The sequence below is a fragment of the Carcharhinus amblyrhynchos genome, chromosome 17 (genome assembly GCF_965287045.1).
Source record: "Carcharhinus amblyrhynchos chromosome 17, sCarAmb.v2.hapA, whole genome shotgun sequence".
NCBI classification, from domain to species: domain Eukaryota; kingdom Metazoa; phylum Chordata; class Chondrichthyes; order Carcharhiniformes; family Carcharhinidae; genus Carcharhinus; species Carcharhinus amblyrhynchos.
In genome coordinates this window covers 16,197,076-16,215,560 of record NC_137340.1, presented here as the reverse complement: position 1 = coordinate 16,215,560, position 18,485 = coordinate 16,197,076, and the positions used below count along the sequence as shown (strand labels likewise).

The 18,485-nt window shown below is 41.8% G+C and overlaps 1 protein-coding gene across 1 annotated transcript in view; it reads right to left on the bottom strand.

Moving 5' to 3' along the window:
• LOC145354358 (myoferlin-like) overlaps positions 1–18,485 on the bottom strand; it is a 228,648-nt gene that overhangs the window by 106,818 nt on the left and 103,345 nt on the right. Inside the window, exons 29-39 of the mRNA XM_080205557.1 lie at positions 17,036–17,178; positions 16,333–16,503; positions 15,970–16,057; positions 14,557–14,634; positions 8,992–9,173; positions 8,725–8,883; positions 7,703–7,801; positions 5,439–5,600; positions 3,898–4,063; positions 3,092–3,165; positions 2,337–2,393 (exon numbers count right to left, since the gene is read on the bottom strand). Of these exons, the coding sequence (XP_080061683.1) occupies positions 2,337–2,393; positions 3,092–3,165; positions 3,898–4,063; positions 5,439–5,600; positions 7,703–7,801; positions 8,725–8,883; positions 8,992–9,173; positions 14,557–14,634; positions 15,970–16,057; positions 16,333–16,503; positions 17,036–17,178 (1,379 nt within the window). The remainder of the gene's footprint in view (positions 1–2,336; positions 2,394–3,091; positions 3,166–3,897; positions 4,064–5,438; positions 5,601–7,702; positions 7,802–8,724; positions 8,884–8,991; positions 9,174–14,556; positions 14,635–15,969; positions 16,058–16,332; positions 16,504–17,035; positions 17,179–18,485) is intronic.

Here is an 18,485-nt window from a genome sequence, read left to right as displayed (position 1 = left end):
ACTATATTCTGTCATCTTCTTGCCCATTTACCAAGTCTGTCCAAATCTTCAAGTCACTTTGCATCTTCGCACCCAGCGTCGTCATCCATAAACTTGGAAATATTATATTTGGTCCCACACTGTTTTCTGCCTGTCACCCAATCCTTAAACCATGCCAATATATTACCTATTTCATGTGCTTTAATTTTGCTAACCAACTCCTGTAACAGACTTTATTAAAAGCTTTCTGAAAACCCAAGTCCACCAACTCCCTTTTAAGAATTCTGTTGGTAACATCCTCAAAAAAAAACTCCCAGCAGGTTCAGAAAACATGATTTCTTGTTCACAAAAAACATGCTGACTTCTCCCAGTTCGTTGTTATTCCAATGCCCTTTACAGTAGATTCTAACTTTTCCTCTACTACTGATGCAAGGCTGAGAGAGATTTGTCATTCTACATTTTCTCCCCCTCCCTGCTTACTTTGTGGGGTGCTATTTACTAACTTCCAATTTGCAGGAACCATTCCAGAATCCATAGAATTTTGGATGATCAACAATGCCAGCACTATCTCCAGAGCTACTCCCTTCAGAACTTTGGGATTCAGAGCATCAGATCCTGAGGACTTAACTTCCAGTTCCATTCATTTTTCCCAACACAGCCTTCTCACTAATATGAATTTTCTTCAATTGCTCATTCGCTCTAGTCCTTTGGTCTCTAATTTTCTTGCATCTTTCTCAGTAAAGTTAGACAAAGTAATTGTTTAATGACTCTACCATTTCTTTATTCTCCTTTAAGTCTCTTGGCTCTGCCTGTAATGGACCCACAATGTCTTAGTCAAATGTTTCCTTTTCACCTACCTATGGAAGTAAAGTTCACAAAATGATCAGCATTGAATAAAAATTTTTTAAAATTCAAGTGTAGGTCGCTCCTCTAGAATCCCTGTAGTATAGGGGAGGCCATTTGGCCCATTGAGTCTGCACTCTAATAGAACAGTTAACACAGGCCCTATCCCCACAGCTCCACATATTTACCCCGCTGATCACCCTAACCTACATATCTTGGGACACTATGGGGCAATTTAGCACTGCCAATCCATCTAACCTGCTCATCTTTGGATTGTGGGAGGAAACAGGAGCACCCAGAGGAAACCCACACAGACACAGGGAGAATGTGTCTCCACACTCCAGACAGTCACCCAAGGCTGGAATTGAACCTGGATCCCTAGTGCTGTGAGGCAGCAGTGCTAACCATTTGAACTGCACTGAAGATCATGAGGTAAAGATATCTTGGAGAAAAGCAGAATTGCTGGTTTGTTAAAAAGTTGTTGATAGGTGGAGACTTGTCTAACCTAACAGTCACGCAGGCCAGGAATTGATCTGTGTTGAGCTAATCTCTCAGTCAAGGCAGCAAAAAGGGAACAAGTGGCCATAGCATTTTCAGGTTAACAACAGAAGAGGCAAGTCAATCACTACTTCTGCGCTCAAAGCATCATGCTACACCACATAAGGACAGAGTCAGGGTTCACTGCAATACCTCCCACAGACCAGGCCACTGACAATTAAAGTCAAGCTTTCTAGACTAAATCTCCAACTGGCGTTGATTAAAATGCTCAGCCCATTTGTCCCCTCCCCTATCCAATTCAGAACTACTCTGGATCTATAGCCAGCAAGTCAAAGGTTCTCAAGTCTCTCCTTTTAAATCCCAACAGTACAGAAAGAGGTCATTCGACCCATCAAGGCTGCAGAGACTTGGATGGGCCCTATCCCCATATCCTCACCCGTTTACCCTGCTAATCTCCCGAAGTATGATATAGCAGTAAAAAGTGGGAGGGAGCAGAGAAGCAACAAAAATCAGATCAGAAAGTAATCTTAGAGAACATAAAAGCATTTTTATTTTGGGAAATCAAGGGTGAGGGAGGGCCAGATGTCAGGTCATGTGTGCAAAGGACAGAATGGCTGGCCTCGGGAGGTGATGACTTAAATAGTTTGCAAATATACAAGATTGGTTGTGTTATTTTAAAAATATTGTTTAGTTTTTTTATCTTTAGCAGGTCAAAAAGGCAAACAAATGCCTGCTAATTTTATTGAGCCAAATATTTATAGACACAACATACTTGAAGATAAGCCAGATTACTCTGAATGAATGCTGAAGTAAATTGCAAGAAAATGACCTTATAATTCACTCCAGTTTAGGAAATTGTGTAGAAATGTCTAGTTATTGACAGATAGCTAATTACAAGGCAAATGAATGTAGCAGATACTAAACACTCCCATAATTTCATTAACATAGTTTGATAGAAAACAATCCAGTATAGCCACCAGCATTGTCATCTCTTTGTATTCACTTTCCATACATACATGCAGTGCTGATGAAGTAGCCATTTTGACGACTGCTTTGGTCATGCTGTCTACAAACTGAAAGTTAGAATGCATTGTGAATGTTCCATCGTGTGTGGGTTAGAAAAGTGATGCTTTTACCAACTCGACCAAAATTACAACATTTCCAAACTGCTTTCAACAATCATGACAGATTACATTAATGGGCCTAGCAAAACAGCAAACATAGTATCTGTAAAATAATAGAAACACATCACGCAATCCACAGCTTACAAAAACAAATAGAATCCAGGCCACTGCTTTAAATAGAGCCGCAGCTTAGGTTTGTATTAGAAATGTCAATAATTGGTATTCTAAACTCTTAGTCCAATTTGGTCAGTTGCAAGGCATGATTTCTCTTTATGATTTCCATCGTACCTGGGTTGAATGGGTATGAGAGATTACCAAATTTCAACATGTTCCGTAGCTGGCCATTACTTCATCTGTTCAATTTCAGAAATAGATTTTAATCCTGAGCAAATTCACCAGATTACTTAGAACTACTTCTTTGGTTTGTGGGGATTAAAACCGTGTCCTCAGGGAGTTTAGTTAAAACACCAACCGCCGACCTTGCCTGTAGCTGGGATTCTCCAGTGCCGCTGCAGCGAGCAGAATTTCAGCTGAGCGCCAAACTCTCCATTCTCGCTGGCAGCAGGGCAGGAACAAATGAAATCGGAGAATCCCACCCCAAAGCTTGGGAGGATTTTTCAGGCCATTAACAAAATGAAGTACTTCACCTGTGATTCAAGGAGAGGCTTTTGATTATCTTCTACATCAATGACACAATCGCGAGCATTTGAAAGCAGAGATGCTGTGTGAAATTTTGAAAAAAACCAAAGCCTATTATCAGCTTATTAGCAATTTCAGCAAGTGCAAGATAACGCCAAGACATTTAGACAATGAATAAACTACAATCAAAAAATATTACACATTTAAAAAAATGCTGCTTGTAATGGCTCACCCAATGGCTGCTCTTCTAAAGGGACCCAAAGATCTTAAAACACTTACATTTACTTAGTGTCACAAGGAGGCTTACATTAACACTGCAATGCAGTTACTGTGAGAATCCTGTCGCCACACTCTGGTGCCTGTTTGGGTACACGGAGAATTTAGCATGGCCAATGTATGTGTTTCAGACTGTGGGAGGAAACCCAGTAAAAAGTCTGACAACACCAGGTTTAAGTCCAACCGATTTATCTGGCCTGAGGCCAGAACTCTCCATTCACCTGACGAAGGGACAAACCCCGAAAGCTTGTGAGTTTACTATCAAATAAATCGGTTGGACTTAAACTTGGTGTTGTCAGACTTTTTACTGTGTTTACCCCGTCCAACGCTGGCACATCCACAACAGGAGGAAACCCACACAGACACGGGGAGAACATGCAGACGCCACACAGCTAGTGACCCAATCCAGGGAACAAACCCAAGTCCCTGGTGCTGAGATAGCAGTGCTAACCACTGTGCCACATGCCGCCTTATGATGTAACATGTGTCCAAGTTTGAGACTATACAAGGTTGCAGTTTCTACGCGAACAGAAAATACCTTTTGACTGCATTCCAACAGTTTCTTTTTCAGCATACGGATCAATCCGATATTCTTGCAGGCGTTGAATTGTGCACTGTCCAACTACTGGCTTACGCCCAAAAGGTCGATGGTCAATGACCTTTATGACAATAGGAGGGGCGTACATTTCCTCTTTTGGAAGCAGCTAGAACCAAGGTCGGAAAGGACAAAAGTATAGGTTTATTTTCAGATCCATCCACTTACAGATCTTTATTCAGTGACGACATTACTTGCCACAGCCCAAGTTCGTCTTTGAAATGATTAAAGTACAGAAATTAAATTTGCTCCACTAGATTCCTCAGCTTTCACTGATATGTTACAGGGAACTTGTTCAGATTTGTAACAAACTTTTATCTTTAGGTACTATTCTACACTCACCTTTACGAATGGCCTAGTTCCCAAATTAGACCTTCAAGCCAGCCACTAGTATAAAAGCCAATAGTCCAATAGATTGACTTATTTTAACCCTCTTATTATTCTGGAAAGGAAACAAGCCACAGAGATTTTAAACACTTTTCTTGAACCAACTATGACTGGTGTGCTAACCAAGGCCACATGGTTTTGGAGTGTAAGCCTTGGATACAGTGTGAAATTCCTGGATAATTAGTGAAAGTAATTTTGCATCTATGTAAATATTCCTGCTAAAATGGGCAAAAGTAGTAAACCTACATCAATAGTTCCTAGATGCCTTATCAAAAAGCACATTATCGAGTAGGGTACCAGACGTGTGGCTACTCAGACAGATACTCTTACAATGCCCGGTAACAAGTTAATCTTGCCCAAGTGTAATTGCTGTTATAATCTGAAGAGGATAAACACCATCCATAACAGTTTTGTTGAATGCTTCAAATATTAATGTTAGCATAAATAATGATTTTAAGCTGCATAAATTACAAATCAGATGTCATTTTATTGCTGACACATTTAGTTGCTAATGGCTGTGGAAACCACAGCTTAAAGCATTATTGAATTAGCCTATCCAGTTTATACTCAGAATGGTGCCTGTGGAGAGGTCTAAAACAGTGGTGGGCAACTGCATTAGGAATTAAGTGGTGCAATCATACGTACAGCTGACAAGGTACCAATTAAATACTTAAATCTTAAGTAACCAGAATTTAAACTACACAGTTTTCTATTGCATTACATAGAATAGAATCCCTACAGTACAGAAAGAGGCCATTTGGCCCATCAAGTCTGCACCACCCACAATCCCACAACCTTGCATATTTACCCTAGCTAGTCCGCCAGACACCAGGGTCAATTTAGCATGGCCAATCAACCTAACCCACACATTTTTAGAGTGTGCGAGGAAACTGGAGCACCCGGACAAAACCCACACAGACATGGAGAACGTGCAAACTCCAGAGTGATTCAAGGCTAGAATTGAACCCAGGTCCCTGGTGCTGAGGCGCAGCAGTGCTAACCATTATGCCACCGTGCCATGCAGTAAGAAAATTGTTTACTACCATCAGTTCAATCTTGAGATTTACTGCACGGTGAGTCTGTATTCAAATACATACCACTTTCATAAAGAGAACGGAAGTGGGGAAGTTTGGACATTTCTTAAGACTCTTGATCACTGCCGATTCCAAAAGCTCGCCGCCACATTCCACAATGAGACTCGGGGAAGTAACAGCAGCCAGTTGATAGGTCTTCATGTTCCGCAGGCCCCATGTTAGGATCTGTAACAATATTTCACTTAAACTGAATGATACTTGGATTAGTGAATGCATCCACTTCCTATTGTTTGAGGCAAATGGCACAAGTCATTATTTCAACCAATAGGGTACAAAGATAGAACACAATGGCCCAGATTTTGCATTTGTTGGTGAGGATGTCAACACTCCTGTGTCATATTGGCTAAAACCGACAGCAACCTCTGGTGTCCACACTTCCATGATTAAACAGGGAAATGGAGAAGTTACATTCTGTTACCTGCTCCACAGCAGGTGATGCCATTGCAGTCTGTTGGGGGAGGGGGGGTGGTGCAGGGGACTTATTTTTTTTAAAAAATATAAACCACTAAGCTGGCCCCAATTGCCCACATTTGGCCCATATCCCTCTACAGCCATCTTGCCCATGTAACTGATCAAATACTTTAAGACAAAAATTGTATCTGCCCCTATGACGACTTCTGGCCGCTTGTTCTAGACACTCACCACCCTCTATGAAAAATACCCTCTGGACTTTTGTATCTCTCCCCTCTCACCTTAAACCTATGCCCTCTAGTTTTAGACTCCCCTCCCTTTGGGAAAAGATATTGACCATCTAGATCTATGCCCCTTATTTTATAGGCCTCTATAAGATCACCTATCAGCCTTCTACACTCCAGGGAAAAAGTCCTAGTCTATCCAGCCTCTCCTTATAACTCAAGGCATTAAGTCCCAGTAGCATTCTAGTAAATCTTTTCTGCACTCTTTCTTGTTTAATAATATATCTTTTCTATAATACGGTGACCAGAACTATACACAGAATTCCAAATGTGGCCTTATCAAGGTCTTGTACAACTTCAACAAGACATTGCAACTCCTGTATTCAATGTTCTGACCAATGAAACCAAGCATGCTGAATGCCTTCATCACTGTCCACCTGTGACTCCACTTTCAAGGGGCTACAAACATGTACCCCTAGATCTCTGCTCTATAACTCTCCCTAATGGCCTGCTATTAACTGAGTAAGTCCTGCCCTGGTTCTAACTACCAAAATGCATCACCTCATTTGTCTAAATTAAAAACTTGATCTGCCATTCGCCAGCCCACTGGCTCAATCGATCAAGATCCTATTGCAATCTTAGATAATCTTCTTCACTGACCACCATGCCAATCTTTTTGATTAGGTACCAACATTTTCAACTGTTCCCAAAATCAGGAAGATCTGAGTCTTTGAATGCAGGGATAAGCACCAATTACTGCTGCAGCCCAGAGAAAAATTTAAGAGTCTCACCCCTCAAAAAAAAAGAATCAAAGTTGCTGATGGAGTTTCATAATTCCCTCAATCTCGTGTGAAATACTCAGTCATTGCCCCTTCTTGTGCAATGATTTAAACGTCATTCATACTTTTGAACTTTTTACTCTCAGCAATGCTTCGACTCGATTGGTTGAACATCCTGCCCGAACTTGATGCCACAGATCCCCCCGGAAGGTTGGGAATTCAAACAGCAGCTGGAGAATGGGGAAGCCTTCGTTAAGAAACCAGCCAAAATGCTGCAGGCAACGCTAAATGAGCTAAAATGGAAAATGTCACTGTTTGATCACTGATAGCAAAACCTGGACCACTGTAACTTACAGAAAACACTTCCTTCATCACAAACTAGCAAACTAAACAAGTTTGCACATAATGGGGAAATATTTCCTGTTCTGCCCATCATGGGAATTGTAATTGGCAGGGAGGGAAGCTGTTGGTGAACCATGCAAAGGTCTGATTTTTCGGTTTTGGGGAGAGCGTGTCAGAAAATCCTGCCCAAGTAAAAATGCTCCAGTGCTCAGAATCCCTACACTGCAGCAGGAAGCCATTCAGCCCATTCCTACTCTTCAACAGGGCAAATTACCCAGGCACTACCCCTGTAATCTGGAGTATTTACCCTGCTCATCCCCCTAACCTACACAGTGCTAAGTTAGTTAGTTTTCAAGGTAACACTGTCTCTAATTTAAGAGGTACTGGTGTAGAATATTAAAAAGATGAAATATGCACGAGCAGCATAGTAAAGCTTGCTATGTTTTATGCCTCTTGCAAACCCAATGCTTGCCAATTCTAAAAAAATTAACCCAGGAGAAATGAGACTTACCTCAATTGCAGTCAGCTGCACAACGGGTCTGATGCCATGTGGCACCATGTAGAGTGCACCACGGACTGGAGGGAGAATTGGTAAATTCGAACCATCAGGCTGTGGGAGTGAGGAGAGGAAAAGTTAGGAAAGAGCAAAAAGCATTGAAATGTCTAAACAACATTGTGCAGTAACAAAGCAGCCAGCCAGCAGATTACTTTAAAGAAACTAGAAACACTCTTGAAGGCCTAGGAAATAGGACAGGATGTAGAATCCGTGGAGCGATGGGGAAGGAGCAAACAGCAAAAGGACAAAGCCAGTCAGGAGGCTTCAACCTGGACAGCAAAAGGAGAGGCAGAATAAGCAGCTATCTGGTTTGAGCGCGACAAGGTAGAATCATAGAATCCAAACAGTGCACAAAGAGGCCATCTGGCCCATCAAGTCTGCACCAACTCTGACTGAGGATCCCACTGAGACCATTTCCCATAACATCACATTTACCACGTTAATCCCCCAAACTGACACATCTTGGTAGACTAACAGCCAATTTAGTTTGGCCAATCCACCAAACCTGCACATCTTCAGACTGTGGGAGGAAACTGAAGCACCCAGGAGGAAACCCATGCAGACACAGGGAGAATGTGTAAACTCCAGAGAGTCATCCAAGGCTGGAATTGAACTGTGGCCCACAGCGCTTTGGCTGCAGTGCTAACCGCTGTGCCACTGTTTCCCTGCACGCGTAATTCTTTTAGGTCTTGTGTGCAGGTCGGAAGAGAGGGGGAGTGGACAGAAATTTGAGTTTCTCAATAATGTTCTGGCAGAGAAAACAGTACAGACATGAAACCAATCAAAACACAAACAGGAGATTGCAGAGAAAGGGAACTATACGAATAGATGAGCAGTAATGCTGGCTTTGTGGCATTAGAATTGCAAAGAGAAAGCTTCATTGTGTATCTACTTCACGTGCAAGCATTGCCATCGGAACTGGGGATAATGTCATTGATTATTGTATTGAAAGCGTTTAGATACTTCAAGGTATTTACTTTGTCTTTCAATATTAGTTCTGCAGCCACGAGGAGCTCTCCAGTTTTCTTTGTTCCAGACATAACAGGGTACCAGAGGAGTTTGGGGGTCAAATCCGTTTCTGGGTTTAGCTTCACGATTGGAGGACAGGCACATCTGCCTAAAAATTCATCTTTTCCCTGTGCAGAACCAACATCAAGTTACTTTTGCAAACATCTCATACCTTTCCCTCTGACAGGCAAAATGAAACACAATATAATCAAACTAAAAATGAAAGACAGACGTACAACTTGGTCTTCGTCGAACATCTCGATGATCACGTTCGGTGGGTTTTTAGTTATGGTTTCAGGGCTGCCATAGATATCAATATCATTGAAGATGAGGGTCTGGTCCCAGGTTGGGTTCAAAGTGGATTTGATAACTTCAGTTGTCTTGCTTTGATGAAGAAATGAAACATGAGCGTACGGATCTGCAAAAACAAAGTCGCATGCTTGACCAAAGAAAACATTTGGGCCAGGCACTCTGAGAAAGACCATTCAAGCCAATTAGACAGAGACCAGCACACAATGGGATTGGACTTTGAAAAACAGGAGGGAGATGCAGCTGGTGGTTATTTTTAAACACTTTGGAAAACTACAGCCGGTATCTCCACTATTTATCAAGCTGAATGCTAGATTCTTCACTCTCTAAATGGACAAGAGGCAATGAGAACCCAACATAAAAACTGAAGTTTTAATCTTGTCGCCTGAAAAGCAAATTATGCAGGTGTAATAGAATACCAAAATTAAAATGAACAGCTACACAAATCGAGGTGTTTGAGATTTCTAAACAAGAGCAATCTTGATTTAAACTACCTTAAATTTACAAATGGACTTTATCCTAAGCTTATTACTGACTATTTACACAATACCACATCCCCTTCCTTCTTTGCATTTTCTCATTGGATGGCTGCTGATGGTGGATGTAGCATAATTGGTCTAAGCTCTGGGTGAGGGAAAATGCAGAGCAAGGGCAAACAACAGGAAACAGGATTCTCCAGACTCATTGCTGCCCAGTGGCTTGTGTTACAAAGTCCCTTTGTGCAGTGCTCGAGAGTGAGGATAGGGTTATGCTTGGCTGGGATACCATCCTCACATCAACGGCTAAGAGGCCTGCTGGCAATTCGCTATTAAGCTCACACAAAGAACGATCACCCTCAGCCAGATACCACCCACCAGCACACAGAACACATCTAAACCCAACAGCTGACAACTCAAAAAGGCACCAAGCATAAAATCTATAATGTGCCATGAGGTGAGGGTTTATATACTCCTACAACTGAAGGTACACAGCATAAATGTAGGAGAAAAATCAAAAAAGGGTGTTTGTGAATTGGTTTGTATGGTCACTAATAAAAAAAGGTGCCCTTGTTGGAGGGCAGACTGGAATCCTGAGAGAATTCCCACCCATGGTGATATCCAATCTATGGGAGCAGTCACAGGCGATTGGAGCCGGATGTGCTATCACAGCTTCTTATTTCTGTCATCAGCCAACACAAAAAAAATGTCAGACGCTGCTCACAAATGCTGACCATTTGGTGACAGACAGTCAACAAGTATGAGAATCAACACCTTTAGGGCAGGCGAGGAGAAAGTTAGACAGGGCAGAGAGAAAGGATGGGAGGTGGAAAATTTGCAATTCTTATTATTTACACAACATTTCTCCTCAACACTGCCTTCCCTCAAAAATATCCCAAACTAGTTTATGACATTAGTTGGCAACTGTTGGCTTCCAACCGTACACTGTCAAATACTAGTTCTAAGTCATGAAATGTTCTAAGTTGTTAGATTTCACCCCACGGACATGTTTGTACAAGGCTTAAAATGATAAAACTGCATTGTACAAAAGCTTAGTGATTAAAGATCTAATTTGCACATATTATTGAAATAATTTTTTTTTTAGGTAGACATCTCTAAAATGCAAGAATTTTGTAATACAGCTTTAACAAAATACATGGAGTTACAGCTGGGGTATATTCATACATTTGGGTTCCATTGAATCTAGCATCAGCAATACACAAACCAAAATTGGGTTGCTGACTGGCTGGAAGGGTAACTTGAGGGCTGGAACTGCAAGCAAGGTTAGTTTGCTGTTCAGAAGCCAGAAGCACTCTTCCATTGAAGAACTGGGAAATTATTGGTTCAAAGTTTTGTGTTGACTCAGCTTCTGCAAAATTCAGTATATTTTTGCAGATAGGTGCAAAACATAAAAATAGGGCACTTTCCAGGGGGTAGTATTCATCTCCAGATACTTGCTAAGGGGGCTCTTGCTGGAAGACAGTTAAAAAGTTTGTAGGAGGGCAATATGTAAAAAGGTTGAGGAAGAAATTGCTTGATGGGTTGAGGAATACTTCAGAAATCCAGCAGTGACCAATGTAATTGTCATTGGTCTGGGGTTTTTTCTAACTATTGGAATACAGCATTAGGGCTGAAGCAATTGCCTTAAACAGTTTTTGCCAAGAAGCTGCTTTCAGCTTCATAAAACAGGAGGCAGGCAAGGGAATGTTAGGAATGAGTTAACAGACCTTCCAATTAAGTCCTAATTTGATGTCAATTATTCAATAGAAGTCACATATATAAAAAGGGGATACAAGTGGCACTGGTGTTGGTGGAGACTTGTGTGGGGAGTTGGATCAAAGAAACAAAAGTAGTTAAATGAAGAAGCTGAACTTGTGTCTCTTTTACTGAACTGCAGCTGAAAGGTTCAAACAGAGAACAGCACTGTGAAAACACACAACTACAACTGTTTAGACTGGGGAATTAGAGTCAAATTCTTCGAAAGGAGTTTCATACAATGTTAGATTCAAGTTCACCAAGTTAAAATCTCAACAAAAATCATGAATCAAGAGACTGGGTTCCGGGAACCAAGAGGAGAAAACTCTGGGATCGCCGGGATACTGGCAAAGTTTACTGAGACACATTGAACTTGTGTATCGTTTCAAATAGTGGAAAGTATTTGTCTTTGTGGTCCAGCAAACCTCATTAGCTTGCATTCTAAACAAATTGTCACCCTTTACAAGAATTTGTTGCAGTGTTCAATGGGTTGCAGCTCACTAAACACACTGACTTTATGCAAACAGGCCAGGCTGGAATTTCTACCTGTTGATATTTATGGTTGCTTCCCCCTCGTTGGAGGGCAGACATCTCTGGACTCTGGCATTATCTACAACTCTTAATCACCTTTATCTGAACAGCAGGTACTTGGTGAACGTGACTATTTCCTGTACAGCCTCTCAGCCCTGTTCCAGAAGTTATTCTGTAGGGTCAACTGCAGGTCAGCCTACCATAACTGACTGCAGAGTTCAAGGCATTTAACTCTTTCACTGCCAAAACTCTTTGGGTTTAGAAAGAAAAGACTGGAAAATCGGAAATGCGAGTGTAATCCTATACAACAAACTACGCAAAAATTCTCACTACTGCCAAACAATTGCCTACAGAGGCCGAGAGCGGAAACTGAAATGTGCAGTTGTACTGTACTGAGACACTTCAGCGAATTGCAACAGCAGCACAGAAGCTTACATATTTCAAAACTCAAATGCTTTGGGCTGACTTTCCTCCAGATGCACCAAAACCAAAAATCATAGGAGGCCATTCAACCCATCAAGTCTGCCCCAACCATAATCCTATCCCCACAACACCAGATATTTGCCCTTGCCAATCTCCCTGACACTAAAGGGACAATTTGCCATGGCCAATAAACATAACCCGCACATCTGTACTGGAGGAAGAAACCAGAGCAGCCAGAGGAAACCCACACAGACACAGGGAGGACAAACAGACTTCAGACAGCAAGCCAAGGCTGGAATTGAACCTGGGTCCCTGGCACTAATGTAGTGCCAACCTCTGATACCATGCTGCTCTAATATTGGGGGCAGCATGGTGGCACACTGGCTAGCACTGCTGCCTCACCGTGTCAGGGACCCAGGTTTGATATCTGGCTTGGGTCACATCTCTATGTTCTCCTTGTGTCTGCATGGGTTTCTTCCGGCTGCTCCAGTTTCTTCCCACAGTCCACAGGCGTGCGTTACATCGATTGGCCGCACCTATGCGGACAAGAGGAGAACGTCTGGACTCCGCACAGAACATGACCCAAGTTGGGAATCGAATCAGGGTCCCTGATGTAGTGAGGCAGCAGTGCCAACCACTGTGCTGCCCCCAATAACACTCGTTCCTTATTGTTTTGTCTTCAAGAGAATTGTAGAAAGTTAAGGGGAAGTCTGCTCAATTTGTTCCATTTGAGGTTATTTGAATGGCACAACTCTTTGCTGGGACTGTACACTGGCTGACTGATTCAAATTGAAGCAGAATTGGGTATACGGAAGCTCCATCACCACCAGCAGGGCCTGTGGAAGAGAAGTAGCCAAAAGGCTCAAAGGATAGTTATGCATTTCCCCATTTTATACCCAAAACGCTGCTTAGGCATTTTTTTAAAAATCATTGGATCCCTACAGTACAGAAGCAGGTCATCCAGCCCATCAAGTCTGCCCCAACCACAATCCCAGCCAGGCCCTATTCCCACAATCCTAGCTGGTCTCCCTGACACTAAGGGGCAATTTAGTTTGGCAGTCCATTCCGTGAACCTTCTGGCTGCAGAGGTTTTCAATGCTATGTTGTAAATCCAAAGGGTTGCAGGTTTTCTTTAAGAGCAAATCACATGATTTGCGAATGGTCATCAGGACGTGTGCTCAGGCTGCTGTTTTACTTTCAGTTTTGTACTTGTAGTGCAGAGTGCAGCTCCTTTTAAAACCTGCTGTGTTAGTTTGAATCTACATACGCAATGTCTTTTTTTTTCCTGTGCAAAACCCCACAACCCCCATCACTAGGACATTACATGCTACAGCCACGATCAGCCCATGTGTTTTTTTTAAATATGCGTGTTCCTGTTTCAATGTTGAAGTACTCAAGTATCTAGCTTTGAGAATCCCTGCGCTTGGGAGAAGCGGTTGAGGCAGGATGACAACAATTGCTGTTTCATTAGCATCCTTACACTTGACCTGCTCCTACAACAGGTTACAAGAAATCCCAGGCTGCTATCATAGAGGCACTGGCCTGATCAGTCATCTCCATCCCTCTCTTCAGACCTGGCAGCTGAGAGAATCCCAGGCTTACCCTATAACCTCATGAAGCCATTGACCAGCATCCAAAAATTTGTTTGGTTTTAGAGCTTGGAACATCACTGGAAAAGGGATACCTGTGGCCATGACTTTCCATCTTGCATTCATCAGGACAAAGAATAGCAGATTTCAAACAATTAAAACAATTCACACTGCAGGAGAAAAGGGGGTTGGCAAGTCCACTATGATTGGACAAGACACTACCATGGAGAAAACAATGGCAAACTATTGGCTCCCCAAACGCCCGCATAATTCAGACAAGGTGCAAGGATTGAACCAATTCATTTTCTTTCCAATTTTAGTATATGTGCTGCCGAAGTGAGCACCCAATTCATTTTCTTTAGAGAACTAGTCCCTGCATGTGAATGTACGTCAATGAGGTGACTTGACAAGCTCAAGTGATTTTCTTAAATCGGTCGTTAGCACAACTATTAACACACTTGGGGATCATTCAGTAAGTGCTGCCCAATCATGGAATCACATCCAACAATAGGCCTTTTGTTCTGGAGTTTACAAGTGTAGACTGGTTGAATATGGCCAATGTTCTGCCTTTAAAAGAAAAGGCTGTTTGATTCAATTAAAAATTGTCCTAAAAAGGACAAAACATAGGCTGTATTCAACCCGTGTCCAAGTGCTTTAACTATGCGTCTAATAATAGATTAAAATAGACTTTGTTATATGTCATTTGTCAAATATGTACCTGAAAAACTGTCTTTGTCCATGGCAACTACGCCTCTTGCTTGATAAATATAGCAACGGAGGTGATAGATTGAAGGGCCTAGAATAAAATAGCAATGTTATTAAAAAGACGCTCAGATTATAGTCAATGTTACATTCCTAAAGTGTCAATCTGGTGCAAGACCCAAATGGACACCCAAAGATAAGGTCCTCTCCCGGGATGTCTCAATTTTGCTTTTGCTCCAATATCAAATAAATAAAGACCAACACCAGTTTCAGGTTACATCTGCTTTAGCACTAAAACACTGGCACAAAATTTCACTCTGCTATAACATGAATTATTTGAATAATTACAAATGCACAATTGGACAGTTTTGGAATACGACTGAAGTGACTGTGATACGTAACTGTTACAATTCTGAGACATTGGCTGGAAATGTTACCAATCCACCCACCATGGGAATTGGAGTAGGAGAGGGACAGAATATGGGGAGGTCTGTTGACCTCAGGTAGGATTTTATGGTTTTGGAACAAGCGAAGCCATAAAATCCCACCCATTAGTCAAAGAAGACAAGAGTGGTGGGAGGATATTTCTCAGAACAAAGATCAATAACTTGTGGTCTTCCACTGGGATCAGTGCCAGGACCTTAGTCACCACACTACCACAAGGACATGGATGCTTTGGAGAGGGTGCAAAGACGGTTTACCAGGATGTTGCCTGGTCTGGAGGCTTTTTAGGTATGAGAGGTTGGATAAACTCATTGTTTTCACTGAAAAAAAAAAAGAGGGTGAAAGGTGACCCACAAGAGGTCTACAAAATTACAAGTAACATCGATAGGGTGGATAGAGGCTTTTTACCCTGGGTGGAATTCAAGACGACAAGACAGCACAGGTTTAAGGTGAAGAGGTGGCAAATTTAGGGAAGACATCAGGGGTAAGTTTTCTAGAGGTTGGTGGGTGTCTGGAACACATTGCCAGTGGAGGTGGTGGAAGCAGGCACATTAGCAATGTTCAAGATATATCTTGATAGACGCATGAACTTGAGGCAAACACAGGAATAGGAACGACATATGGTCGATAAGTAGCAAGTCTAAATAAGGATTAGGAATCAATGCAGCTAGATGGGCTGAAGGGTCTGTTCCTGAGCTGTATTGTTCTTTAATAATATATGTATATAAATTGAAGAGCAAAACTAAATGTGGATTGCCTAGTGCTAAAATATAGACTTTTATCATTAAAAGGAGGAAATAAACAGTAAGAGGCAGATTTTAGGGCAATGGTTTCAGGGGAGAAAGGAAGAGATGGAAAAAGTATTCGGATCAATTCTGATGCATAATTTCAGACAGGCCAGCCTTCGTTCCTCCACACCACTACTGGTGAAGACATGGTAGTCAATTGCATTATGGCAGAATAAGAACTGTAGGGTTTTGCTTACGGTCAAACACACAAGAGATCATAGGGACACTTGCTCCAAATACCGAGTCAGTCGGTGATTTATCACCCTCCTCACTGGAAGCTGGAGCCTTTAAAACAAAACAGATCAAGGAAGATGTCACAGCTCATTATTCTTTTCCACTCTATAGCTTCCCTGCGTAGCCACATCACACAAAATGGAATATTTAAAAGGCTCACGTGAAATGTTTGTTACATAACATGAAAGGTGAGAATTCAGGTATTTTTCGTGAGTCATGATAGACTTGATGAGCCAAAGAGCCTTTTCCAGACTGAGATTAAACATGTACCTAGAAATCACGTTATGTGATAAGGTATTACTTGAATTTCACAGCAGTTAACTCACCAGAGCACCTTCCAGTTTGAAGACTGCCGCAGCCCCAAGTCGTCCAGACGGCGCCATTTTCCTTCGCCACCTTCTGCGTCGATATGTATCTGATTTGCGCTGCTTCATGTGAAAGTTCCAGCCAATTAGAGAGGCATATTCCCACCCTTCTACATCCTGAGATGACTGGCTCTGAAAAGTTGGAAACAAGAGAAAAGCCAATAAAATAAAAAGCCAGTAACAAAATGGGAGATTTTACAATCAACACACTGAGCGCTGTGGAAGTTCAGACATTGAACGTGTTTAAAAAAGGTCAAGATTGACAGATTTCTGATTAACAGTAAAGGGTTACGGAGATAGTGTGTGTAAAAAGGCAGGGGTTTTTGATCAGTCTTGATGGTATTGAGGGACAGAGCAGGCTCAATGGCCTACTCCTCTGTTTCTATATTTCCACAATACCTATAATCAAATGTTGCTATTTCACATTTTAATTGCTTAAATTAACATGCATTGAATAAACTTTTTATTTGTGTGTAACAAACATATTTAGTAATTTAGCTTCATAAATATAGCTTCACAAGAGAAAAATCATTCCACTATAAATCACACAATAGAAATGGAGAAATGCTACCACGGATCATTTCAACAATTCAAGATCAACCCCAAAATAATGACAGCACACTAAAAAGGTGGTGTGCAACTTTTAAAGGCCACCAGGACACACCTTTTGTGACGGTGCACTTTGCATGTTGTCCTTCTTGCGGCGTCGCACCCAGCGCCTGCGCCGATGGGTGTGATACATTTTCTCCGTTGAGATCCAGGATTTGGGCCAGTCGTCTGGGGGTATTGTTATTCCGTACTCCCAGCCTGCAGGGTAAAGAGGGGGCAGAAACAGGATGGAAAAACAGACAAGATTTTTTTTTCCCAAAACAAAAAGTCACCAGTAATCCCTCAAAACAGCTGCAAGTCACGCACACTTTCGAAAGCAGAGTTCTGCCTTACATGTATGGCAGGGTTTTAAGAACAGACAGGATGAAGGCATCTCTCCCTTGGTGGTGTATCTCACTTTTTTCAGGCAAGTCGAGCAAACTAGATTTGAACCTAATTATTAAATACAGCCCAAGCAATAAAACCTTGCCACTGCTTTACAGACCGGGACATATCCTGCAATTACTGTCACCCAACTTGGAGAGCACAACTTTTTTTTTTATTTTTAATTCCATGTTTTTTGGTAATAAGAATGATCAGTAATAGCTTGTTAAATTGTACCTTAAAAATAAGACGAAGTTGAGTGGGGCTCTGTACAAGCTCCAGCAGAAGATCAGGTTTGCTTGGTGCCATGCCAACACTGGTAGCTACTCATGTGTAAACTGAATGACCCTCCCTCCACCACTGCAAACTGGCCAGTTTTACTGCAGCCAGAGAGTTTTAATGTGGGACAGAAACTAGAAAATAGAAGTAGACCATTTCGCCCTTTAAGCCTGCTCCACCATTCATTTTGATCAATCCCTCAATCCAGTAAATCTCTTCTGTACCCTTCAGAACATTCACATCCTTCCTGAAGTCTGGATAATATCTGAACAGGGTCCAAACTGTTTCATACATTCTTAATTTTTGTAGTTTATGCCTCCCCAGTTAGAAAGCCTAGCATCCCAAGTGCTTTATTCATTGTCCCACCATGTCTCTCCCTTCTTGCACTGGCCTTAATATGATCATGTTTGGCCTATATTGCCTCTATTCTTCCTACCAATACCTGTACTGTGTTCAATGGTCTGATTGATACAGGTAGCAATAAGGATATTTCAAAACACTAAATAAACCAGTTATAGATTTGGAGTGAGTGAGTATCATCTCCACATTGCTTTGAGATAACAGATATATGAAGTACACAACGAAAACAACAAATACATCACATTTCCTCATTTTCCTTACGTTGAATTGTATGTGTTGTGTCGACCTATTCCCTTCCCCAGCTCAAGTCCTCCTGAAATCTATTGTCATCTGCCTCAACGTTTACTGCACTTTCAGGCAATCTGTAAATTTCTAAATTGTGAATCTTGTACCCCCAAGTCCCAATTCAATAATGCATCTTAGAAAGAACTCGTCACTATATAAGCAGGGCGACAGTGGGATTTTAAAGCTTTCATTGCAAGTTAATTGGAATTCTTGAGATT